Source organism: Tenebrio molitor, chromosome 3 (genome assembly GCF_963966145.1).
Source record: "Tenebrio molitor chromosome 3, icTenMoli1.1, whole genome shotgun sequence".
Taxonomy (NCBI): domain Eukaryota; kingdom Metazoa; phylum Arthropoda; class Insecta; order Coleoptera; family Tenebrionidae; genus Tenebrio; species Tenebrio molitor.
Window position 1 is genome coordinate 16539874 of NC_091048.1, and position 26479 is coordinate 16566352.

At 33.0% G+C, this 26479-nt stretch overlaps 5 protein-coding genes across 18 annotated transcripts in view; 3 read left to right on the forward strand and 2 right to left on the reverse strand.

Annotated features, from left to right (window-relative positions):
* The window catches only part of LOC138126042 (CUGBP Elav-like family member 1), a 313867-nt gene extending 305461 nt beyond the window's left edge, over positions 1 to 8406 (forward strand). For 2 of the 3 annotated variants that reach the window (XR_011157579.1, XM_069041723.1), the window contains one exon: positions 751 to 1013. Coding sequence is in view for 2 of the 3 variants with exons in the window: in XM_069041723.1 (XP_068897824.1) it covers positions 751 to 764 (14 nt within the window). In the remaining variant the exon portion in view is untranslated. Of the gene's footprint in view, positions 1 to 750; positions 1014 to 8110 lie in introns of those variants that run through there. The other variant, XM_069041724.1, reaches the window with a different exon arrangement.
* Positions 327 to 17169, reverse strand: nenya. Its single transcript, XM_069041726.1, has 6 exons — positions 17033 to 17169; positions 16699 to 16951; positions 16519 to 16643; positions 16161 to 16307; positions 15928 to 16104; positions 327 to 913 (listed from the first exon to the last, which is right to left on the reverse strand). Exons 2-6 carry the CDS (start codon positions 16808 to 16810, stop codon positions 758 to 760), a joined length of 717 nt encoding a protein of 238 aa, XP_068897827.1. The 5' UTR covers positions 16811 to 16951; positions 17033 to 17169; the 3' UTR covers positions 327 to 757.
* Positions 17170 to 17174: 5 nt separating this feature from the next.
* Ocrl (Oculocerebrorenal syndrome of Lowe) lies at positions 17175 to 22556 on the forward strand. 2 transcript variants are annotated; one of them, XM_069041710.1, is made up of 14 exons: positions 17175 to 17316; positions 17382 to 17562; positions 17615 to 17749; positions 17803 to 17900; positions 17952 to 18076; positions 18127 to 18297; positions 18347 to 18509; positions 18561 to 18733; positions 18789 to 18936; positions 20930 to 21416; positions 21470 to 21681; positions 21732 to 21903; positions 21983 to 22110; positions 22165 to 22556. In XM_069041710.1, exons 1-14 carry the CDS (start codon positions 17245 to 17247, stop codon positions 22411 to 22413), a joined length of 2514 nt encoding a protein of 837 aa, XP_068897811.1. In that variant the 5' UTR covers positions 17175 to 17244; the 3' UTR covers positions 22414 to 22556. The 2 variants fall into 2 exon arrangements, with proteins under 2 accessions (XP_068897811.1, XP_068897812.1); XM_069041711.1 differs by lacking the exon at positions 17175 to 17316 and having other exon boundaries at positions 17382 to 17451; positions 17507 to 17562.
* LOC138126045 (mitochondrial transcription rescue factor 1) lies at positions 22553 to 23413 on the reverse strand. The gene has a single exon (XM_069041728.1). It carries the CDS (start codon positions 23209 to 23211, stop codon positions 22627 to 22629), a length of 585 nt encoding a protein of 194 aa, XP_068897829.1. The 5' UTR covers positions 23212 to 23413; the 3' UTR covers positions 22553 to 22626.
* Positions 23414 to 23603: 190 nt separating this feature from the next.
* Positions 23604 to 26479, forward strand: part of rut (rutabaga) — a 115930-nt gene continuing 113054 nt past the window's right edge. For 10 of the 11 annotated variants that reach the window (XM_069041698.1, XM_069041700.1, XM_069041701.1 and 7 more), the window contains exon 1: positions 23605 to 23914. The gene's annotated coding sequence lies outside the window, so the exon portion shown is untranslated. Of the gene's footprint in view, positions 23915 to 26479 lie in introns of all 11 variants that reach the window. The other variant, XM_069041705.1, reaches the window with a different exon arrangement.

Below are 26479 nucleotides of genomic sequence, written 5' to 3' on the forward strand. Positions count from 1 at the left end.
TGTAGTTGCAATTTACCGCAGCTGTTATTTAGTGCTGTTGTAATACCACCTAGTGTCTACCAGTACTACTGTGTTTTTCTGGCGCGGTCCAGCAAGTGCCGTCGCGTGTGGCTTCTGTCTGTGTCTACTAATGTAAATGTCTTCATCTACAGTAAGTGGTTCTCATCTGACTAACACTAGCTAGCTAACACTCTAACTGGAAACACCTTCCCGTAAAATTCCACACACGAGTTTTAAGAACTGCCAATTTCCTTGTTGGATTTTCATAAACTCAAAACTAGTTATCTAACTGTACTGACGTTACTAAACAAATAAAACAGTCGTAATTAAATTTATATGAACATATTATTATTTCCTATACATAATTATTGGAACATTAATTTTAAGACATCAAAACAAAAGTACATTCGTTTGTATCTTCAGTGTTAACAAAACACACCATTCATATTTTGATGGAATCAGTCAGACCGTAGAACAAAGGTTGCTTTTTTGTTACTTTATGTTTAAACATCGGAAATGCATCAGCACAATAAACATACATTTCCAATTCAATGAATACACAGTTTATCAAATTGTATATTTAACATATCAGCACAATTGTCTATCTTGCAACTTTACTACAAATTACAACCTGCTCCGCAAAATCAAAATAATATTCTTTTACCTTGAAAAATTATACACTGATAGATACACGTATGCACTTTTGCGAATTTTAATAACAGTTTTTAACAAATTCGTTTCTGACGTTAGGTGGAACCTACTGAGATTTTCCACTGCGACGGAGCTCTTCTAGAAAGCGCATGGTACCCATTGAACTGCGATGTATGGCTGGTAGATTCTGCGATTTTACATATCCCAAAGGTACTGTTTGAGCTGGAGAGGGACCTTGAGAAGATCCTGAGCTGAATCCGTGCTGAAACACATCAGAAGTCAGAAAAGTCTGAATCAAGTACAAATTTTTTAATATTGTTTCTATTTTTTATTACTTTTTGAAATAAATATTGTTTACTGTTCCTTAAATTATTTAATTAGTAGGTGTTCTAACTATCCGAACTGTAGATACGTTTTATAACCGATCTAAATTCGTCTAAATCTCTTACACAAGCTCAAAGGGAGCTGTCTGTTTCACTTCCAGTATTTACTAACTAGTATTTATGACTAGATACAATGGTATGTCAAAATTTCGGTAAAAATATTGAAATAGACGAAAATAACAAAGTTTTAGGTGTATAATGACTGGTCGACTAAATATAGTTCTCTGTTTTTGTTACGCTAATTACACGGTCAAAAATATAATAGGTTCTCAATGTGCCACGTCTAAACTACTAGTCGGGTCAACTGGAAGGCCACGTCAAACAGTATCAATTTTCTGATATTTCCAGCCTTTTGACGAACTGATAATGCTTTATTAAATCGTTATAATGAACTTTTTAATTAGATTTGCGTCGCACAATTGGAGCACCGACAACCAATAATTTTTTTGAAACTCCGTTTTAAATCACCTGACGTGAATGAGCTTTATATTTCAAGCTATTCTACTGAAATTTCGTTTTTATTCACTGGAATTTCAAAACTCTGTTGAGAAAGAGCTGTAAATAAGGACGAGGCACACATGCATTATGTAATAAGTGCGTTAGAGGTAATCGTAAAATAAACCGTCGACGAATGACGTGTGTGTCATTTTGTTTAGCTTCCCCAGTTTGTTAGAAAACACAATTTATTTATACATTGAAACAGTAGGTATTGCATGTACATGATCGTAGTATTTTTTCCTTAATAGAGGATTACAAGGTACAACTTTGGGGCATTAGAAAAAATCCGTGACCATCGGAATCAAAGTAAAATTATTAATTAACTGCAGTTTCCAAGCAAACAGTGTCCGTGGACTTTGCCAGACTCAGTCATTACTCATTACGATACCGAGAAACATTACCACACGTTGTAACCATCCTTGTTTTACATTTCTTTTCAGAAACTAATTTATATTTACAGGAAAGTATATAAAGCGTAGAAAGTGTATAATAAAAAATTCACACAACAATTTTTCCAAAAGTGTAACAATAACTTTCTATTAAAACAATAATCGAACGAATAACATTTCTTTGGTCGCCATTTTCGAATTAACATTTCCTGAACCGAGACACCATTTTCTCTAAACATCGCTTTCGTATGCAAAGCTTGTACTTGGTTTCATCATGACTGTTTTATCCAGGTCATTTCAGACTTTGAAATAATTTTTAGAAAATAATATACGGCGGCTACAGGCTAATGGATATATTGAACGAACATACGTCGCTGTTTGTATTGTAATCGAAGGGTCATAGCGAACGTTTCGATTAACATAACAATAGTAACCAGACGAATGAGGTGCCCGCTTTAAACACGAATATTGACTTGGAAGGAAGTCGGTGCCCCATCGAACGCGACTTTTCAAATACGCATGGAGTTTGTTGTTAAAATAAAAACGAGCGATACGGCTTCACGTATCAAAATTACACGCCGTAGTTGCACACCGATAACAAATAAACGGCGGCTTTATTTTTTAAATATCACAATGGGAACGAATGGTAATGACGAAAATTTACATTCAACGCAATATTCAGCTTGATGAAAACCAATGAGTAGAAGAAATCGCACCCGAAAGGGTCGGATCCTGCTCGTAACTCTTCGACCACAGGAGATGGATGAACATAAAAGCTCAGGTTTTATCTTTACACCCCTAAAAATATGGGAAGACGAAAAGTTTCGAAAAGGCGCGACGAGATTATTAGAAACTCGATGCGTTATTAAGAGTGGATGTCTTCATAAATGTTTCATGTGACAACAATACATGTTGTATGTTTGTATCCTCATAATTATTCATTGTTGGAAAGACAATAATAACAGTCGTGCTATTTCGTATGTAAATGTTAAACGATAACTACTCAGTACTGCCTGTGAAAACCATTCGATGACAGAGAGACAGCGACACAAAATTTCGTAACAAAACATTGTTCATAATACGGGTTTTTAACACAGCTTATTTGAAATCTATCATAAATGTGCTGTTCATCTGAAGATCGATTCGTAAAGGCTGGTAGCATTAATTGAGACGTTGGTTTCAGTAGGACTTTTTTAATACAGAAATCTACTCTGATGGAATAATTGGAAAAAAGATACACGAAAGTTATGAAGACAATGATTCAGAAAAAAATGGAGACCCAATATTTTCGTGCTTCTCAAAGAATTTTCATAAGGTTTGTGCTGTGTGACAACAATTTAATTATTTATTACAATGGTGATTATTTGTCTACCGGATTTTTAACATTCTCATGAAAAATTCAACGATGTGTTGTGTCTGCTTGTCTGCAAACTTCAAAAAATAATGCAGTAAATTATTTTCTACGAACGTAATTCTTTACTTATTGTCCCTGACATTGAAGCAAAATATTACGAAAATACAAACAAGTCACCTAAAGTGTATTACATATGGTGCAAAGTAGCTAACGTACTTTGGTACTCTTGGCAAAAAATATTTTATTTGTGCTTCGAGCGACTCGTTTGCCTGGAACAGTACATCTCGTGTCAGTTTTAATTTTCTTTTTATCTCGAAAGCATCGGACATTGAAAATTTATTTAACGAAATACATACTCACCTCGCATGCTCTATTTAAATGGCAAAGGCCCGTATTCACCAACGCCAGTTAAAGTTAACTGTAGGTTAAAATGTTTCGTTACCTTAGTTACCTATTGTTATAACAATGTTTTCGTATATTTTAACCTACAGTTAACTTTAACTGGCGTTGGTGAATACGGGCCAAAGTCGATTAAAAGTAATTCATCAGAATGAAAAAAAATGTGGCCATTACTTTTCTGCTAAAGCAGTTGTGAACCCTTGCATCTCCACTTTATACCTTGGCATCAAAGTGATGAACCCAAGTTTCATCCACCGGAAATAATTAAAAAAAAAAAAACGTCCGACTCATGGGTAAAAATTGTGTTATAATCTTGTAGCTACCTTTTTTCCAGTTCATTGTGCATTTTTTTATACTTAGAAAAGTCACAACTTCTGATATATGCATAATTGTGCCTCATATTTCATCTAGAAGCAAATCTTCTCTGCCAAGTGTAAAACTATTCTGACTATCAAATTTGAAGACTGTGAGTCGCTGTGCAGGAAATTTGAGTAATTGGTTGTAAATCATTCAAAGCTCAAAATATCTTTGATTAAATTACAACAACAACCAATGAAACATACTGCTAGAGTTGTTTGCATGCAATTGACATATTATTATTGCACAGAAGGAGTAAAACCAATAAAACCATGTAGATGCCTTAAATGACGAATTTGGATCGATGAATCGATGGATGTACACTCACGTTCAAATAAATCTGGGACAACTGTTGTAAGGTAACAATTTTACTTGTTCATATAAATCTGGGACAACTTCTTTTTTGGGTTTTAAGTGTGACTTCAAGTAGTTCATTAATCGATATTTTATTATAAAAAATATTTTTGGCTAAAATTAACAATTCAGTGGTTATTATTTTATTATCGTTAGGCATTTTGCGGTAAAATTGCTTTGAAAACTATAATCCCTTGTCAACTTTGACAATAAATTAAATCTGCTATTTGATCTTGCAGCAAAAAATCCATGAAAATATTCTTCAATGTTCAGCCCACATTATCTTCAAAAAATAAAATTGTCTCAGATTTATCTGAACATGACTGTACATGTATAAAATAATCTGTAGTAAAACGTTTCCCAAAGTATGCTGGTACAATGCACAAGTATGAAATGGAAATGGCTTTACAAGAATCTGTTAACTTATTTTTAACTAGACTACGTAAGGACCTGACAAGATCTTCATTTAATGAAATATTTGTAACGTAAGGATTAAGGTAAGTTAAGATGGTAGGTAAGCAAGTGGATTCCGGGCTCGAATTTCGTCTCACTATCTTTTTTTTTCTATAAGTAAGATTTAACAAAAACCGTTTTCCGTTTTGCTGTTACTGACGTTTTTGGACATGTATTTATTTAGTGTACTTTTTTCATCTTAAACGGTTGAATTAAAAAAAAGTAGAGAATTTGAGGGTCCACAACTATTTACCGGTCCACAATAAAATTAATGTGCGACTTTGTTGTTATCGAACGATAATGAGCTAATATTAATATTAATTATACAGTCCATTCCATTTAAGAATGCAGTAGATGTCGCTTCGAATGGAGAACGTTTCACACTGGCGAGCGCGGCTAATTTGAAAACAACATTCTAAGCAAAATTAACAAAAAAAAGTCACAAAGGAACTTACGGTATTGGTATTCTAATAACAAAATTGTAGTTTAATGACGCGTTGGATACAGTTGGCTTAAAAAAAAACGGGAAATGAAATTTGACCTAATGTGAATTGGAAATTTAATTTGTTAATTTATGTCAATTTGTGTCTGTTTGACAGTAGTATTTCTGACATATAAGTGCAGTTTTTTAACCTAAATTGTAAAAAGCCGTTTCAAACTATACAAATTTAATAAAATCTGACAGAACTTTTTCTGACAGTTCCCGTTTTTTTTGAAGCCAACCGTACAAAAACTCGATAAGTTTGACACTAATAACCAAAAAATCGACCAAATATCAAAATTTGACAGTAGTTATCAAAAGTCGAACATTGCCTTGGTGTAATAAACTTTTCTCTCATTTTGACCAATCAACGACGGGAAAATAGTCCATATGCGCCTATGCTATTTCTATACTGCATACTTAAATGGAATAGACTGGTTTTCTGATGCATTACTATAGAAACAATCCCCTAGGGCATTATCTTTAAATAACAGACTCTGGGCAAGGCGGTCTCAAGTTACAGGCCAGGATACTGGCTGCGTTGCCACATTCCCTGGTAGGCCGTTCCATGACCTACGATGTTCCTAAAATTTTGAAACTAATTCGAATTGAAATACATTTTGACAAGTCCTTGATCAAATTCGTTAAAACCGTCATTTAAGTGTTGCGTACCCAATTGCAACTCAAATTATCCGTCTTCTTCTTCAAATTACGTAGGTACTTACCTGTATTTAAGTTTCTTTCAAATGAGGAAACGAAGCCAATTTGGAAAGAGATTTTAAAAATCGAAGAGTGAAGAATTCGCAAAAGTAGACATGCTTGTGCTAAACATTTTAGGGGAACAAATATCAATGGGGACAAAATAAAGCGACTAGTGCCAAACGCGGTGCCAATAACTTCTAATTACGAGGAAATTACACTTTGGGAAGAAATAATCAAAATTAGTAATCACGACACAATCATTGGGGAAAATCTTTTGACTTTAAAAACAAATATTGAAATGAGACTGGGAAGCAAGTTACAAGAAATGGGGTGGGATTTAGGCTATGGGGAGAACAAAATTGTTATATTTAAGTTGGAAATGCCCACCTCGCGTTAGTTTATAAATTATAACCAAACAGTTTCAATAGCCCGGAACACAGCAGAGCATCTGAAATATTATCATTTATCAGTAATGAGCACCGTTATTTTGCTGTCCCCAAGGTGGTTTTAAACTATATATTACAATGCGATAACGTATTTTTGAACTGTCGCAAAATTAGATCACTCATATTTTAGTGGATTTCAATTTTTTTCGCTAAATGTTGGTGAAGCAATGTTGCCAGACTGTTGTAGGCCATTCCATAGCACACTGTCTCTGGTCAGTGTCATGGCCTGGTAAATGAAGATCGCCTTGCTCTAGGGCGTTATAAGTTCTTTGTTGCTTAGTTACGACCAGGTTTAATGTACTATTTGCAAACCAGCTTTAATGTACTTATTTGCAAACAACTTTTTACTGATTGGTAAACTCCATCCATTTTCAATATACATACATTACTGTTAGGGAATTTTCTTTTTTTGTACCTATTGCAATGAAAGTGTTTTATTTTTTCTAATATTGAACATTCAAAGCGGGCGTTTTGAATTTGTCAAAAAATTTGACACTGTCAGATTATAATTATAAGGCATTCACGATCTTTTTGGGACCGAGTTGGCTATGACCATCTAGTGATTTTGTTGGCAGTACCTCAGTGATAACTACATTCCCTAAAGGAAATTGACACTTTTTGTGTTACGTTAGGTTGTTTTCAGTTTAGGATTATATTTTCTGAATAGGTACATTGTTGCTGGATCTCTTAAATCTGGTCTGTCCTTTTTAAATTAAATTAAATCGTTTAATACATTTTTTTTTATCGTAATAAAATTAGTTTGGCAATTTTGACTGTTCCTTTGACGGAAATTTAAATTATTTTTACACCCTTAACAAATCATTTAGTTTCTTACGAATATTAAAATAATAAATCTGGCAATGCGGTGGCAAGAAAATGTCCAACAGACAGTCAGTTAGTCCAACATGAAAAGAAAAAATCATAGCCAACTGGGTCCCAAAAAGATCGTGAATGCCTAATATGTATTGAAAAAATACGATTAAGCAGTGATATCATAGAGGCCACAGGCAGTGTTATAAAGAGAAAATGCCTCTTTAGAGATAAAACAACGTGTTCACCGGTGTTTTAAAAACATTTGGGAAGTAAATGGTCCAAATTTGGGAGGGGGGGTTCCAGTTTACCGAATGGTTGGGTAAATTTCCTTAAAATCTGTTTATGTTTATTAAGGTACACCTACTTGCTGGTTTCAATGCCGGTATTTAATATTAACCTGTAGATACCATATTTTAAGTAAAATATTCAAAACTTTGCTTGATTGCGGGACTCGATTAGAGATTTGTCAAAAATGACAATAATCGCACTAATTATAACCTCTTCAAAATACACATAACCTGAATTATTATCTGGGACATTGCATTTACAGTAGAAAAAAGTTGTATCCTATTACACCACAAAAGTTACTAAAATCACTAGATTTAGTAGTGTATATTGAAAATGGATGGAGTTTATAAATTAATCAAATTATTGTAAATCCAAAAACACACGAAACTAGTCGAACATTAAACGTTGAAGGCACCACGGGTGTTATAATGATACCTACGCCCTCGGGTTTCACTCTGCCGACTTCGCGCGTTATCAACCTTATAACACCCTTGATACCTTAATAACTATAAAATTTATAGTTCTTAATCGTTTGTTTTCAGATTGAGGAACATTTTTCCAAGTTGTACGACTTTTGGATTCGTCTACCAACACGTAGTCAAGTTGAATGTCAATGCAAAGAGTGCATCAAAACACAAAAACTAATAATTGATCACTATTTAATCTGTAATTTAGGCACTTGTTTAAGTTTGCACGGTACAAATAAATACAATTGTAAATAATTTCAAGAAACAACTTTAATTGTATTGATTTCGTTTTAGAATGGAAAAACAGGATGAACACAAAACAATTGTAACTGTCCCTCTTGAAAATTAAATAAAAACAATAAAGAAAGAGATATTTACTAGGTTATTTAGCACTGACATCTAAAATACTAATTAAAACATAAACAAAAGACTGTAACAAGCTATGTATTTGTCTTGTTTTTTGTCGTGATTACCTTGAGTAATTGGCGTCACTTAACATATATTTAACTGTTGTGAGTTTTTGCGTAAGGCATGTGTATACCTATCTTATTAGTTATTAAATACAAGAAAATATTAAGTACTGAACTGATGTCAACCTGTAATTATTGTGTTATTTGTTTTGTCATATTCGACCTTCCCACATTGTGTAAGCTCTGAAAATATGTGGGTGAATTTCATTTGTTGATGCACCCATATAACTCATACCATCAACTAATTTTATGGAATAGTAGACTCTCACTCACACCTCCGATAGTGATTCATCCCATAATGATATAAAAATGATTAATACCGCTCGGGAGAAGAATGGAGAGAAATCGATAGCAATATGACTAACAAAAATTGTCAAGAGGATATATGGACACAGGCAATATTAGATTATTTATGATTCGATTAATCGTAATCCATGTTAGATTAGAGAATATATTTTTTGGAAATGGTCCAATATTTCAAACTGATTTTGTCCACAACAGCACAAGAAATTTTATTACGAAACTTTTTGGTCTCGACATAGTTCATTGTTTTGAAGTGTTGATGTAGGTATACGGTTATTGATGCCATTATGTACTTAGAATTTGTTTCAGTATTTCTAGCGTGCGATCTACAATTATTTAGATCAAAGAAGCCTCAGATTTTGGACGTATGTATGTCCAAATCTACTTGAGGTTCAGATGTTCAAATATTCTGTATTTTTGGTTGCAAATACCTGTTTCAGTTTCATTTTTTGCCAAAACTCAGCCAAACAGGCAACAAGGCTATATGTCCATTATCCGTTATTGAAAACACCATTACGAAAGTAAGATTCAAGGATGAGTTTTTTATGTTCTGAAGTAAAAACATTTTTGTTTTTTGCATTAAAATTTTATTAATAGTGACAGTTGTTTGACGTTTATTAACTGAGTTAGCAAAGATACGAAAAATCTGACCCCATCAAAGTCATAGCCGCCCCCTATCTAAGTACCTAATTGTTGATCGCACAGTAGATGTGAACGTGGAAAAGCATTGGCACCTTGTGAATTTAATTTTTAAAACCACATACTATTAACGCATTTCCTATAGTTGCATAAATTGCATATCAATGATTAAAATTGTAATTGTGTCAGATACAGCAAGGCAGAAACAATCTTATTAAATTCTACAGGGTCATTATAAATGATTGTCCCATCGCAGTTGGCGTTGAAAACCCACACAAATTTTGGATGTGCCGCTAGCTTCGCAACGTTAGACAAACTAGTAGACAAATTTATAATAGGCCCAGAAATATAGTGATTTTTATGGACTTAGGTCGATAATTTCTTTTACAATTTTGGGGTCACTTTTATTATCAACTTGAAGAGAGTTATAAATCTTCTATGACAGATGTTTTTGAACCGTCTGAAAATGGACCATCGGAGACAAAGGTAGGTACCTAGAGCCCAGTCGCGCGACGGGTGCCAGAAGCTTATTGCCCTACTATAACTGACCGCCTCAAGTTAATGTACTCCATCCCTCATAAAATCACTATATTTCTGGGTCTACTATACACTACCGCCAGCAGCGCTACCTATTGGCGATCTCACTCATGTTATAAAGCTTGCGGCACATTCAACTACGTCACCAACGCCTACTGCGATGAGACAATCATTTATAATGACCCCGTATGTTGGTCACATCACAACACATTTATTGAGTTAAACAATATGAACGCAAACAAAGTGTAATATTATCATTATTTTAATTCATTAAATTTCTTTGCGTGATAAAATTTTCAAATTAATATAAAAAAAAATGATTATCTTTCTCATCAAAAATTAAAAACTTGTTGGTGGCTACAACATCGTGTTTTTATTACAATTAAACAAAGATGTTATATAATAAACAACTTCTAAACAAAAAACGAGACTGGTCCATGAATTAGGGCATGAGATTATGCTGAAGTTTATTCGTTTTTTCACTTTTTTCTAAATTAAAAACTCAAATTATAATACAACAGTTGTGAATAATTACAGTAAATACCTTTATAAATCTAACACGTGTTTAATAACTTTTTGTTGGATCAACAACAAAAATTTTGTGCAGTTACGGCCACGGAATTTCGTCAGTGATGTTACTGTCAATTCGAAAAAACTTGTGTAGCCTAAGCATAAAGCTTATACAGGGTTATTCTAAATGATTGTAGTCGAAGTAGGCGTGAAAACTGAATGTATATGCCGTTCACGATTATTTTAAACACGCAGGAGGCCGCGATATTTTTTTGTTAGATTGGCGTCAGGTCCTGTCATATGACGTTTCGTTTTTAAATATTCGCATTGTTGTCAATTCCGTCATTAATTTAGTTAATAAGAATTTACCCAGAACTGCCCTACAAATATGTATGTTTCATTTCAATTACAATTTTACGATTATTGTTCATAATGCGTTCAATTATTTAAAAAATGTAACAACTTGGGAGCAGTGTTCGGTTGAATTATAACCTAAAATAGATTTATTAAGACAAATCACAATACTGCCAACTAAAATGTCAGATTTTCATAGATAGTCCGAATTTGAAATATGTAATCGTGAATGGTATATAAAATTTATGGTTGCCGCTCCACATAAAAAAACATCAAAATGATGTGAATAGTGAGTACACACCGTTCAAATTGGGTGCAAAACAACTCAATATATCTGGATTCAACCGTTAATTTAACAAAAATAAATAAAAACCTCATCACCGCACTTTTCACCTAAAAAATGACAGACAAAACTGACAGTTCACATGAAAGCGGCAAAAATGTAATAACATGGGCATGGCCTACTTTGACTACAATCATTTAGAATAACCCTGTAGGTATTATGATTGACATTGAAAATTTTTGTAACAGAAATTCTGTCACGGACAATAAAAATCAAAATGCCACCAGTAACGTTTTTGATTGACAAATTGACATCCATGTCAAAAATTCCAGTGTGGGGTTAGAAATATACAGGCTGACTGACGAAAAACCTTTGATGCTGTATCTTGCTTATTTTTTATCCGATTTGAATAAATGACACGTCAAATGAAATCATTTTGAAGACACTTCAATACCAACTTAATAAAAAAAATTCTTGTGTTCAGTTTTTGACAGATGAACATCAGCTTCTTTTTGTCAAATAGCACTGTACATTTTTTTCTATTCAGTATTATAGAGATTTATCTTCTGAATATAAAAATGCAAAGAACTATACCCATTCATTAAACAAAAGTCGAGAAATTAAAGAGTAAATGTACAAAATTTAAAAATCAAGTGACCAAAATAAACAATAGCGAAGTTTGTTCTAAATGATCGAATTGACTAAGTAAGCTCTGAATATTCATTTATCAAAACAGTTATTATAATAATTAATAATGTTGCTGTGGAAGAAAATTTCCAAAGACGATTTAGTGTTAACGTGTGGTGTGGCATTTTTGGAGATAGAATGGACTAGTGGGTCCCTTTTTTATTGATAGTAGTCTCGATCAAACAAAATATCATATTATTTATTATCAAACGAAATAAGCAACTTTCTGAATGAGATACCATTAGCAGTGTTGAATAGAGTCGTGTTTCATCAGAACGGTGCCATACCACGTAATGCACGCATGAATTTTGTATTTTTAAATAATTTAAATCATTTTGGTGAACGATGAATGGGTGCTCATGGAGCTGTTCGATGGCCCGCTACATCTCCAGATTTGAATCCATTGGATTTCTTTATCTTCATTCGAAACTTTTGAGAGAATGTTTATTTGACCCCACCAGGTACCCAAAAAAAGTTAAGAAAGTGGATAGTGCTAGTATGTCAGGAAATTTTTTACTGAATGCAAAGGTGGGTATTTCTAGAAGGTATCGACAGTGTCTGCAACAGCATTGAGGAAATTTTGAGCAACTAGAATAGATTTTGTATTGTTTACAAATTTGATTACTTGATTTTTGATTTTCAATTTTTTTCAATTAAAATACATTTTTTGTTTTTTCTTTTAATGCACGAATATTCAGAAGAAGATTCTTTATAAGAACGAATAAAAAAATATATAGAGTGTAATTTGAAAAAAAAGTTGGCTATCGTCTGTCAAAAAATAGATGTCGAAAAAAATATCGAATAGGATAATAATGAAGTCCTTTTCAAACTATTTCATTTGATGTGTCATTATTCAAATCGGATGAAGAATAAGTAAGATACAGCGTCAAAGGTTTTTCGTCAGTCACCCTGTATGAAACCTGTTTTACAGCTAATGTCCGTTAAACGACACCACTAACGAAATTCCGTGGCCATGACTGTACATTAAGTGTAAATATGGGAGGACATGGTGCCCAAAATAAATATTAAATAAAATGCATTGAGTTATTGTGTATTTTATTGTTGTTTGAACAAATTTTGAATTAGTATTTTATTTCATATTGAGAATTATGTCGGTAATACAGTTGGCTTCAAAAAAAAAACTGGAAATGAAATTTGACCTAATGTGAATTGGAAATTTAATTTGTCAATTTGTGTCTGTTGACAGTAGTATTTGTATTTGTATAACAGACATTTCTGACACATAAGTGTAGTTTTTTAACCTAAGTTCTAAAAGACCGTTTCAAACTATAAAAATTTAATAAAATCTCACAGAACTTTTCTGACAGTTCCCGCTTTTTTTGAAGCCAACCGTACACTAGACCAAAAAACTGTCGCAACACATCGAATTTCGAAAATATTGTTTGTTTCATGATGAAAAAAGATATCTACACAAACGTAAACGCCCTAACATAATATTAACATAATAATACGTTATAATATGTAAAGTCCATTCAAAAATAAAAAAACCACCAACGTCGCATTTTCCTCGATAATTACTATCGGCATCGCTGTCTAGTGTAAAATTTGGTGAGACTTGTAATTTTGAGGTTAAATGTTTATTAAGTGTCTTGTTTTTCTAGGCATGTTTAAGTAAAAATAATAAGAATCAATAAATCAATGAAACGTGCTGCTAATAAAACAATATGAACGAAATTCAAAGCAATTGAATTTTATTTTGAATCAAATAAATGTCATAATTTATAGTTACAAACATAGTATGAAAAAATATCTACCTAGGGTTTTTTAAATTTTACCAACCATAAGCAACAGGTGGTGGTTTTTTGATTTTTGAATGGGCTTTATATCATTTTTGCTTCAATTACTTCTGCCATTTTTATAAATACAATAATGCAAAAATACGTTTAGTGTTCCGACAATTTTTGGCGCAGTATACTGGGTGCCCCAAAACTCGCGGAACAACTTAGCAGTACGTTGTTAAGTAGTCATTAAAATATCAGATAAAAATGTTAAAAAAAATTAATCTTCTCTTTTTTTAGAAGATATGGACCTATTTGTTACACTAAATGTGGCTACATTTAAAACATTATTATCCCAAGAGTCTGCAAATATTTCATTTTTGTTGTATCCATAGAAATGAGAGAGAAAAATCAAAGTCATGTTGCCGTACATTATTTGAGGTAAAACGGACATAAAATTATTATTTGGAAATGCTGGTAAACTCTGCCCACTGATAGATTGCTTGACATAAATGTTACTAAAAGTATTCACTCTACGCTACAACAAATAGATCCGGCGCGAAATTTAAAAAAAAATGAAAGAACAGGTTTACACGTGATGTTTTATTATTATTCTGCATGTTTGCACTTAGGAAAGACGAAAGAAAACTTCAGTATAGCAGGGGTAATATATTAGGTTTTATTAATACAGGGTATTTCACGAGTGATAATGTGCCCGACGGATTTAAAAATGCAACGCACAATACATTTTCGAATTTCCGAAAAAAGCTGGCTACTGAAATGAAAATATCCAGCTTTTTTCGGAAATGGCTAAAACAAACAAGAGATTATTTAATATTTAATGCATGAACAAAAATTACCTCTGTATCATTTTCGATGTTTGTAATGTCACTTAAAGTGTTCATCATGCTAGATTCTTGAGACACGCACTCACTTCACAAATTCAAAAAAATCAACAAAAATCGCAAAACAGCAACACGTTCAAAACTAATAACTTTGAAAACCAGAGGAACGCAAAACAAAGCTCTAAAGATGAAAAATCACAAATCTAAATGCTGAAATCACTTGACAGCATTGACAATTTCAAATTTGAAATGTCATATAATTTATTTTTCGCCTGGGTTTCATAAGAACCAATGAGAATCAGTGGCGCGAAAGTTTCAAGATACTACCAACACAATCTATGATAGTTTGTTAATATTTTAATGTTATGGTTTGGGGATTTTTGTTATCTACGGATATTTAAAAAAGTGCATTCTATCAGTGGACGTAGTCTAGTAATCAAGAAAATAATTGCAAACATGATCACAATCGTTCATAATTATTATACCACCGGCTAGTAAAAGATAGATAGTCAAAATCTGTTTTTATATTTAAAATAAATGAGATCAAAGATGCATCTTTTGAGCTCCCCTATATTCAAATTTAAGAGGTATAGAAATGTTTTATTATTTTTGTTGTTATTATATTATTGAGTTGTTCCGCGAATTTTGGGGCACTCAGGATAACAAATATGAGAAAAAAGTTACAATAAATTATGTGTACGATAAAAAAAACTTCAAATGGAAATAAATTAACGTGCGAAATAAAATATGTAGCATTGTAGGTAAGTATGTATTCTAGATTTGTACCTATAAAGGTCAAAAAATAAATGATAAAAGTTAGGTACCGGTGTAAAATATTAAATTGCTTAAGATTTGTCCAAAAATTTTTTTTTTTTGTCCTTTTATGTCTTATCGATTGTAATGTAATTACCTAAAAGCATCGTTTCAACAATGGTAATTAATTAGGTACAAAACAACTATTATAAACATTACAACAGCACCCAATAAATTTATCAGTCAGATTAAAAAAATATCTTATATCTATATTACATATATTTGCTATTATCATATCGAAATCAAGCAAATAACATGTAAATGCGTATAGATCTCGGACTAAACGATGCGAGAAAGTCACCCATAAGAAGCATGTGTGCGAATTCTACATACCTAAAAGTTACGCAACACGAATACTGTACAGAGGAGGTATAATATCCATAAAAAACGTCTTCGCGTCGTCACCTGTGCACATACCTTTATTTAAATCAAGGCCTAGATATATTATTTTGTACATATACCTACTAATGTGATGAACCATTATAAAAATACTAATCAACAAATTTCATTTAAAAAGCAAAATATGCAAAACATATTCATACTCAAAAGAGACAATATGGAAGAATGTTTTCATGAATAGTAATAAGATTATTAGAATTTGAAAATTTAGATTAAAAGTCCTGAAATAACTAAGTTAAACACCAAAATATTAGAAAAAAACATAAGTAAAAGTAGAAGTATATAAATAGAAAAAAAGAATACATAGGCTTACACTTCTTTTGGGATATCCAGGGTACATTTTTGTGAGAAGGTTATCCGTCCCGGAAGTTATTCCTGCTTGTGCTGGTATTGAAGACAACAGTGATGTATTTTGAAATGTGAAGTTATTTTCCGATGTGTGAGAATCTGGAGTGCTAGTTGTAAAACGGTGAGGGTTTTTACCTGCAGACTGTTTTTCACATATTATTTAAATTTTATTGTAACAAATTTATACAAAAAACTTACACGCAACAGGGAACGAAGCATTTGATTTTCTTTCATCAAGTGTTTATTGCTATTATGACAATTTATGTATTCTTTTTTAGCGTAATTATATTTGTCCGACATATTTTGATAGAGCGTGGTTCGATGCTGAAGTTGAAATTTGTAAACCTGCAAGAGTGTTAAAATCATATGGCAAATTATTAAATGCACTTGAATTGCTATGCCACCAAAGAATATTTTAATTGTAGATATCTTATCATATAAGAAATAATCAAAGAACAGACTTTAGTTGAAGACACCACAACCTATATAGGTAGTGATAGTGCCTAAGCATTTTCTAAATAGGTATATATACGAAAGAATATGTTAGTATTACTACCTCGACGGTCTTCTTCAATAATGTTTCTAGTGGTAAGAAGAAATCTAATACGGTTTGCTCCACATCTTTATTGAGGAGTAACACATTGGTGTTCTTGTTGCAAATTATACACCTCTTTGAGATCCCTAAGAATTTATAATTATATTAGGTGAACGTCCCCTGCTCCTAGCAAATACTTACGTATCTTCTCCACACACCGCTGGCAAAAAATATGACCACATTCAACCAAGAAAAAAGTTGTCTGATTGTTATACTTAATTGAACATTTGTTACAATGAACCCAATCACTCATTTTAAAGAAAATAGAATGAAGAAACTAACCGTAATCCTCCTTTTATTAAAAATTATTCAACAATGTCAAGAAGCTCAATTGTTTTAAAAAAAATTACATGGCCAGCCTTCTTGTTTATAACAGACACCAAATAAATTGCGACTAAAAATGTTTTGTATTTTTATATTATAGCATTATATACATAAAATGTTAAAATTTGTAAAAAAAAACATGATATTATACCTAAATGAATTTTTAAATTCGAATTATTGATAGAAATTTGGTGATTTTGGCGCCAGATATTGACAGTTGGTTGGTACTGTTGGTAGCCCTAGGTGGGCGGAGAGGTTATGTAGATGGACGAATAATCTTAAGAGTTTTTACTGTTATCTCTGTAAATTTGTAGAAATTTTTTTGCTAAAACAATTAAAATGGATTTTATTTGAAATACAATTATGTTAGTAGTATATGAAGATGTTGTTAATATCGTACAAGCAAAATTTTCTTCCATTGAAGTAGTTAAATGTGTATCCTTTGAATTATCATGTTATAATTTAATTAGCAGATATTGTTTCCTTTAATTCATCCATAGATTCACTTAAATGTCTCGCCAGTGAATGAATCCTGGAATGATGTTCACAGAATCCTAGCTTTAGTTGAAAGTAATTCATCTTACGCATTATTTGTATTCATAACAAAAAAGCTGAAACCTAGCAGTATTTCAGATCTTTCAATTGAGACTGCAATTCCAATAGATTCATATTTTTCCTGTGGTAAGTTACATGCATTACAATTTCATCATTAGTTAATTTTTGTTGTTTTCAGATACAGAACCAATTGACAATTGCCAGAATCATATTATTTTTATTATTACTTTTAAAAATAGAAAGCTTCAATTCAAAATAGAAATTGGATCTGAAAGCTCAAATTTTGCTTCAGAAGTAATTTGGTCTAAAGAAGGTAAAGTCTCAACTTTATTGAAATGTAAATAGTTGATGATTTTACTTTTGCAGTGTCATCATCTAGCAAACCAGAATTTAATTGGCTTGATAAATATATATGCACTAATTTAGATCAAAGTAATCAAAAAACGTCAGAAATGTCAGAACAGGTATTAACATATCACATGTTTTTGTTTATAATATTTATGGGAAATTCTCAGTCTTCAGATATTCCAGTTTTACGTCATCAATTAGCTCATGGACAAGCAGCTTCTAATAGGGAGTCAATACTAAGATATCAACTGAAACTTAAAGAACCAGAGTATATACAACATCAACAATTTTGGTATTACATCATATCATTGTAAAAATAAAAATACTGAAAAAAATTTATAGCATATTTGTGGGTACCTGGAATGTAAATGGTCAGCCACCAACAGTTTCATTAAGGTCATGGCTAAGTTGTGATGAAGAACCACCCGATCTTTATGCTATAGGTTTCCAGGAGATTGATTTAAGTAAAGAAGCATTCCTTTTTAATGACACCCCAAGGGAAGCAGAATGGCAGTAAGTAAAATATTACAATAAATCAAAATCATTAATTCAATTTATTTAGAAAATATGTTATGGACGGGGTCCATTCTAAAGCTAAGTATAAGTCGGTAGCAGTAACTAGGTTAGTGGGAATGCAACTTGTAGTTTTGGTCAACAGTAAACATTATCAGTTTGTAAAAAATGTTGCTGTTGATACTGTCGGGACAGGACTTTTAGGCAAAATGGTACGGAAGAATTAACTTAATTTCTTCTGGATATTTTAGTGTCTCTTCTAGGGTAACAAAGGGGGCGTTGCTGTTAGATTAGAGCTTCACAACACATCTTTATGTTTTGTTAATTGTCACTTGGCAGCACATGTAGAAGAATTTGAAAGAAGAAATCAAGACTATAAAGACATAAATGCAAGAATTAATTTTAGAAAACATCCTCAATCAATTAAAGATCATGAGTAAGCATCAGTTGCTCTTTATTTTACATGATCTAATTTTTGCGTATATTTGTAGACAAATTTATTGGCTGGGAGACTTAAATTACAGAATAACTGACTTAAACACAAGTCAAGTTAAAACGCTTCTAGCACGAAGTGAAATGATAACTTTACTTAAGGCAGATCAATTAAATCAACAAAAGGAACGCGGAAACGTATTGCTTGTAAGTGTTGGGTACATATTGTGTGTAATATATGCTTGTATAGTCATTTTCAAAACAAAAATCATGGTTAAAATATTATTGGCCTAAAACTCGCAATACTTTTTGTTCATATCTAGCGTCAAATGTAAACTTCAAGTGGTAATCAAACAAAAACTTTGTACTTTACCAGTTACACATTGTAGAGTTTATTGAAAATATGTATAGTTAAATAAGAGACATATTTTGTTTGATTGTATTGTTATTTGTTAATCTTGATAAAATTGTTCAAGAGTGTTGGTGATGTTATCATAAAGAGCGATCAAATTAATTTGTAATCGAGTTATCCATCAATCCGAAATCGTATGTCGTTACGTGAACTCCACGCTCCAATAAACACGGTTAGATCTTGACATATCAATCGCAAAAGACATACGGATTCAAATCCATGAATGACTCGATTACAAATTAATTTTATCGCTCGATATACCGGGTGATTTTAAATGATTGTGACTTTTTTTCTTAAGTTGGTAATATTATTGTTGGTTATTCTGCTTTTTAATGTGATAGTTGGCATAAACATAGGCGTCCTCGCCTTTTGACACAATTTATTAATACATAAAATGTCAAAATGACGTACGTACGCCAATGTGTTGATTAAGTTTGCCAAAATAATTTATGAAAAATGTTCCCAATAAAGTTTAATAATTTTTCCACCACGATCACGACGCGCTCTATAGTCCTTTTAAATCTTTTGAAAGGTTTTTATATTCATGTTATAGTAGCGGCCGGGCAAAATGTGAATATGACTTCTTGATTTCAATAGTTAACTGGGCTGTAGTTAAATAAAACTCATCATTAAGATTTACGACCTCGAGCGGTCGGTAGGCACTTTTCTGTTGTAAACAAACAGTGCCCTTTTATCAAGTAGATATACAGGTAATGGTGGTCAAAAATTTGTCCCTGTCGTAAATCGTACAGCTCAAAGTTATTTCAATCAAGAAGTCATATTCCCATTTTGTCCACGGTTACTATACACAGGATGACGAAAATTAACAAAAAAAAAACCACGAAATGCTTTTAATAACAAATTAGATGCAGTATACGTACAATGTGCACTTTGCATTTAATTACTCGCCATTCGCATCACTGTTCCAACTAAATTGTGCTGTGTTTGAATTGCTAATTTAAAGGCATTATAAGATTCAATTTTAATGAAACAACAAAACTAAGTCAACAGTTAAGCAATTAACCGACTAATTAGCAGCGTGAGTAGATTTTTTTTTAACTTCTAGATTGCCAACAGGGGGCAGTAATAACTAAGGAATGAATATAACACATCGTGAATTGTTTGAACTAGTTATACTAATTGAGCGGAATATGTTCTTCCAGAGGTGTTTTTATTTTATTTTACTCGCGATAAAAAAAATTGAAATGTTGATTATCGTTACATTCCTGGTGCAAAAAATGAGCAAGTGAGAGAACTTATACTGTAATGCAATGTTAAACAGATATTTACCAAAAAAAAAACCTCAGCCAGTAATTTGTGTTTAATTTTAACAGGTTTTTAAAATAATTACATTTAGTATAAGTGCGACGTGTACCTACTTGCATTGTGACTGGTATGTTCTTTACAAATACTTGTGAAAAATGCATTTGTTGAGAGTTGTATTCAAATGGAGACGGCAATTGTGTGCAGTCAGTGACCTGTGTCATCTAGAAAAAAAAAAAACGTCACACATGAAAATGTTATCAACATTAAGTAGCGATAGCACTAACGCCTGCAATTGTTATAAATCAACCATTACAGGAATTGCGCAAGTCCCATTTTAAGCGATTTTATTCGGTCTTTTACTGGCGATGACGATCACAATGCTTTTATTTTCGTGAATTAAAATTTGTGTTTATCGCAGTTAATTGTTACACGTAGATAGGTTGCGGTCGTAGCATTTTAATATCAAATTAAAAGATATGAGTAAGTTATGACACATCAAATTATCAACTTGCATTATTCCAGGACTACACTGAAGGCGACATAACATTCCAACCAACATACAAATACGATCTAAACACAGACGTATATGACACCAGCGAAAAAGCCCGACCGCCAGCATGGACCGACAGAATTTTACATCGTGGTGAGGGTATTTACCAAACAGCGTATCGCAGTCACATGGACATCCGAATAAGCGATCATAAACCAGTCAGTGGTCTTTTCAAATCAGAGATAAGTGTAATCGATCCAGCTAAATTCAGAAGGGTCCATGAAGACCTCTTGAAGAAAATGGACAAATTGGAAAACGAGTTCTTGCCACAAGTCATGGTCGATCAAACGGAAGTCGTGTTCGATCTGGTCAAATTTAGAGAACCCCAAGCGAGAGAAATTATTATCGCGAATACCGGACAGGTTCCAGCAGAGTTTGAGTTTATCAAAAAATTGGACGAGGCCACGTACTGTAAGGAATGGTTAAGGATTACGCCATTTTCCGGGACAATCGATCCTGGTAGTGAAATAGTAAAATGTTTGATTTATTGGAGTGAAACCCGAATTTTGCAGGAGATAAATGTGACATAAAATTCGAAGTGAATCTAGAACGGGACTTGGATAAACTCTACGACATTTTAGTTTTGCATTTAAAGGGCGGTAAAGATATGTTTATCATAGTTAACGGTGAATGCCAAAAATCTTGTTTTACGTCAAGCATGTCGGCTTTGTGTAGAGCACCAGTTCCACTATTGCAGATGACGGAAGAGCAACGCAGACAGGCTGTAAGTTTCAGATAGTAGTAAATTATTGTCCTTATGAAAAGATGTCACAGGAAAATATGGAAAGTCGTGTCCTTTACTCAATTCCTCGCGAAATTTGGTTGCTGGTGGATCATTTGTACCGTCACGGCTTGAAAACGAGGGATTTGTTTGAATCGTGCGCTCTTCATGAAGAGCTCACCAGAATCAGAGACTGGTTGGACTACGGCTCTCTGGACCCATTACGTATCCTTTCTTTTCAACATTACCAGGCTTTTCGTGTACATAACTGACAAAAGCGTTATTTTTCCTTATCTAATTGTAGCCGGTACAGTTCAGACGGTTGCCGAGGCGTTGATGGTATTTTTGTCTTTCACGAAGGACCCTGTGGTACCGTCTGACTTACATGATGTCTGTATTGCTGCAGCAACTAATTATCAAAACTGTCGCCTAGTAAGTATTTAAAAAAAAATATATAAAAATTCGGTAATTGAAACAATTTTACAGATAATTCAGCAAAAAATGTCGGACATTCACAGAAATGTCTTTCTGTACATTTGCATGTTTTTGCAAGAAATGCTCAAACATTCAAATGAAAACGGCTACGACGCTAAAACTTTGGCCTCGCTGTTTGGCGACATCCTTCTTCGAGATCCAATACGTAATTCAAAGCCCCAGGCGAATAGAGGGAAAGCAAATTTCATTTATAATTTCCTAGTGAATGACTTAAGCTCATCCATAATTCCCAATAAATAGATTAGTTCTTGTATATAGGCAATAATTTATTAACTACACAGTGCACTAATATGCCAGTATTTTTGTAGCCACTATTATTTATTATGAAATACAAATTGTGACGTCACTTTAAAAAATAGGATTAAAGAGAGTATTGTGCTCGAGCTTCATATTTTTATTAAAACCAGATTAACAAGAAAATTGACGATTGTAACAGCAAACACAGCTAAGGCTCTACGTAGGTGTACTTGCATTATCATAATTTTCAATAGTTAACGACTTGCTGCGTCTAATTTTCAGTGTAATAACTTCATGTTTATCTGTTATTCCTAATATCTCAACTCGGGCCACAGTTAAAAAGTTGGGGTTGCTCACACTCACACCCTTAATAATGTCGATTTCATCCCCTTCATTTACTGAATCACTTTTTTTCATTAGTTTCTGTCCGTTAACTCTAATTTTACTTTCATAAAAGAGGGTCTCAATTTTGTTTCTTGAAATTCCAAGTCCTGACTTCAATACTCCATCTACTCGCAATGATTTGACATCTACTTGCATAATTTTGGTGTGTTTATCTGCAACCTGATCTTCCCAGCTGCTTTTTTCAGTTTCGGACTCCGAGACAGCCACTTGAGACGTTTTCTTCGGGCCCTTCTTACTTTTGTACCGAAATGACTGTAGGTTATGTTGTACATCGTTCTTAATCAATGAAGGTACTAAAAGACAACTGTTCAAATTTACAAATGTTTTCTTTGTAGTGTCATTCAAAACTTGTTTGACCAAGTTTTGTACAATTTGTCGTCTTAAAATTGTAAACATTGTACAATCTGTTGTGACATAACCTCTACATTTAACATTTCAATTCAAGGTCGTTTCAAGATTGGTAAATTTAACAGATGGGTTAAAAGTCATATTTGGCACAATTTCAAATTGTGTTAAATAAAGACATAAAACGTGTCTTTTAAACTATCAATGTGGATTCATGAATTCCAAGGGAGAAATTAAGTTGTTACAGGTTTCCGCACATGTATTACAAATTTTGCTTGTAGGTGCCGCCACCACTTTGAACCCAACAGACTTGAGACTGTTCAGGGTAACCTCATGTCGAATACGCATGTACCATCGTGCATCTTTGTCTGCCACACAGAATCTGATTGGGTTCTTGTAACATCAACATTTGTTTTTGTCAGCAGTTGCCCACATTAGCTGTACGGTTCGTGTAGTCTGTTCTTTGTCTTCCATCGAAAATTCTATGATATCCGTGAAAAGAACGCAAGGACCCAGTGTTTGCCCCACATAAACATTTCCGCAGCGGTAAAAACATACACCTTTAGTGATAAAATGTTGTAATTCTACACGTGAATTGTGGGATCGGCAGAGGGTGTCGTAAAATTTGTGAATGAATTGTTCTTTTCTGTTTGACCCACCCCCAGTCGGTTTTTCTTTCTTTACCTGAATCATGTGCTCCACGGATTTCTTCGCATGAGACCAGCGGATTACACCACACCATTATGATGTAAAGGTTCGTATGTTTATTTATCTTTTTCAAGTAGTTTCGTTAGTTGCGCCGCAAAATACAATTTGTCGTTGAAAAGGCACCTGCAAAAAATATAAATAAACAACAATTATTTCAGAATGGATACTCTAATAGATGCTTGTCGCACAGTGACATCACTAATGACACTCATTAGCGAATAAAATTTAATTATTTATTTTTCATAAAACCGGTTGGTTCGTTTGTTTACACTGACCGCACTTGGTCTAGCTTCGGTGGTTTGACACAACTTGTCAAAATTATCTTGTCAATTAAATAATTAAATCAAGTTCAATTCCAATATTAAATCAGGTAATGCAGACATCTTAATTTGTATGCAGACAAGAAAGGTAATTGACTTACTCGTGATTCGCGGGCGTACTGAGTTGCTGGATCGATCGATAATATCGATCGGTCTTTTATTACACTGGCAACAACTAACCCTAGGTCAGACTGTCAAATTTTTTAACCCCGGTGTGAACCAAGGCGATCTTGTGAACACATTTTTTCCCCACCTAGAAACAGGAATTTATCGTTTATTTAATCGTAATTCGAATATAGTAGTGTTTATTTGTTTATAAAATTATAAGCTGGAGATGAGATTGTTTGTGTATATTGGAAATCACTGACCCCAGTTTAGTTTATTGGCACCTCTAGTTAAAGCTTCTTGGACTGTATGTACAGTTTACGCTTCTTTAACGAGATTCGTAAAGCTCCTTCGCTGAATTTTAACAGGACCGAATTTAATTATTGTTCCGATTGTAAACTGAGATTTGTTTGTAGCATTCGGAGACGGATGTCAGACGTTGTTTCCGGTAAATGAACCGTCAAACGTGGCGGCTGAACTCAGTGAAGTCACTTAATCATGTTGCATTAACAAAACTGCATCTTTAAAGATGCCGTTTCTATTTTATATTCGAATACCTTTGCTTTGTTCTTCCGCATTAGTCATATTCTTTCGTCAGAAATTGAAGGCATTAGCCGCTGAACGTCAGACTTCAAAGAGCACGGTAACCCGCAAGGTGTAATGTAGGAATATTAATTTGATAGGCAATAATCACGCATGAAAGTACAGCTTTAGGGGCATATTTTTATTAAACGCGTACTTGGCATTACAAGTATCTTGAATCAATTCGGCATTGCGCTAGTGAAGGAAGTACCTACCTAGACAAAGTTTACATAAAACCGGGACTTTTGAGGGTTTTGTTGGGGTCCTTGTAGTAATCAATATCAAAATAATGATTATTACATCAACAAGAAACTTTTAGATATATGACTAACTTTATCTCTTTCTAGTTGGTGAAATATTCATGTTAATATACGATATTTTGTATTATGACTAATTTCTTTTATATGAATATTGTAGCTGCCAGAGAACATAAATCACAATGAAGCGAATGAAAATGGACGGTTGGAGTTAATTTGGCTAAATACGTGTAGTGTTGAGGAAAAACACTTTTTTCGATGATCAACATTTTGGTTTACTTTTATTTGCGAGAAATAATGTTCAACACTAAGTAAATACAATGTCTGACAACTTGCTTGTTTAAAGAGAGTGGATTATATAAAGATTGGATAAATTTAACGACGTGATAAATGTGTGAGACCATTGTCATAATCATAATAACTGTAGGTTCTAATTGACCCATAAATAGAATTTTTCGAGTTTATTATAATCCACAAAAAAACGTTAGAGCATAAGATTTTTATAGTGGTCGCATCAAACAACATTCCAGACAGTATGGGATTTAGTTAATTTTAGTAGTTAATTTATTGGTGTCGATGTGACCATCAAATAACAATGAAAAAACTCTATATCACTAGACGCAAAATTATTATTATCGTTAAAATAGCACATCTAGCTGGCTGTGGATCCATTATAAAGAGCGATTAAATTAATTTTTGAATCGAGTTATCTATAAATCCGAAATCGTATGTCGTTACTTGAACTCCACGCTCCAATAAACACAGCTTAGATCTCGACATATCAATCGCAAAAGACATACGGATTCAAATCCATGGATGAATCGATTACAAATTAATTTGATCGCTCGATATATGCAAATGGTTTACAAGAAAATCAAAGGAATCACTTTGTTTGGGAAACAAAGTTTGGTGGGCAGTTTTGACGTACGACCAACCTAAAAAGTCAAGTTTTTATGTCTCTCGAGGTTATGTTCGACTTTTATCGTTTACGTTTTTTGAGTTTCATCATGAATCTTTGATAAAATTTCTCAAAAAAATTGTTATGTAAGGTTCCAATTTTTTTCATTCATCGCTAGAGAGTAAGAAGGTCTATCAGAAAGTGAAGAAAAAAGTTGGGGTTGTGATTTTAAAAAATTGATGACGTCATAGTTAAAAAATGGATGACGTCGTGAACAAGTGAAGCAACTTAAAATCGACTTAAAATAAATATTATGAGAAATAAAAATTGACCTGTTTCAGCGTTTTCGACAAATGTCATTAGTTTTGAAATTACTGAATTTATTCCATAAGTAGTTTCCACACTGTGTATCTCATAGCAACTGAATTTAGTTTAATAAAATATATACA

What these genes read in the sequence shown, in the direction of transcription:
- nenya (XM_069041726.1), bottom strand. Translation starts at nt 16,810, where the DNA reads ATGAGTGATTGGGTTCATTGTAACAAATGTTCAATTAAGTATAACAAT. An exon ending in TGCTTCGTTCCCTGTTGCGT is followed by an intron (nt 16,105 to 16,160) that starts GTAAGTTTTTTG and finishes TGTGAAAAACAG; the next exon opens with TCTGCAGGTAAAAACCCTCA. An exon ending in CTGGATATCCCAAAAGAAGT is followed by an intron (nt 914 to 15,927) that starts GTAAGCCTATGT and finishes GATGTGTTTCAG; the next exon opens with CACGGATTCAGCTCAGGATC.
- Ocrl (XM_069041710.1), top strand. Translation starts at nt 17,245, where the DNA reads ATGTTAGTAGTATATGAAGATGTTGTTAATATCGTACAAGCAAAATTT. An exon ending in AACGCGGAAACGTATTGCTT is followed by an intron (nt 18,937 to 20,929) that starts GTAAGTGTTGGG and finishes GCATTATTCCAG; the next exon opens with GACTACACTGAAGGCGACAT. An exon ending in CGGCTCTCTGGACCCATTAC is followed by an intron (nt 21,904 to 21,982) that starts GTATCCTTTCTT and finishes ATCTAATTGTAG; the next exon opens with CCGGTACAGTTCAGACGGTT.
- LOC138126045 (XM_069041728.1), bottom strand. Translation starts at nt 23,211, where the DNA reads ATGTTTACAATTTTAAGACGACAAATTGTACAAAACTTGGTCAAACAA.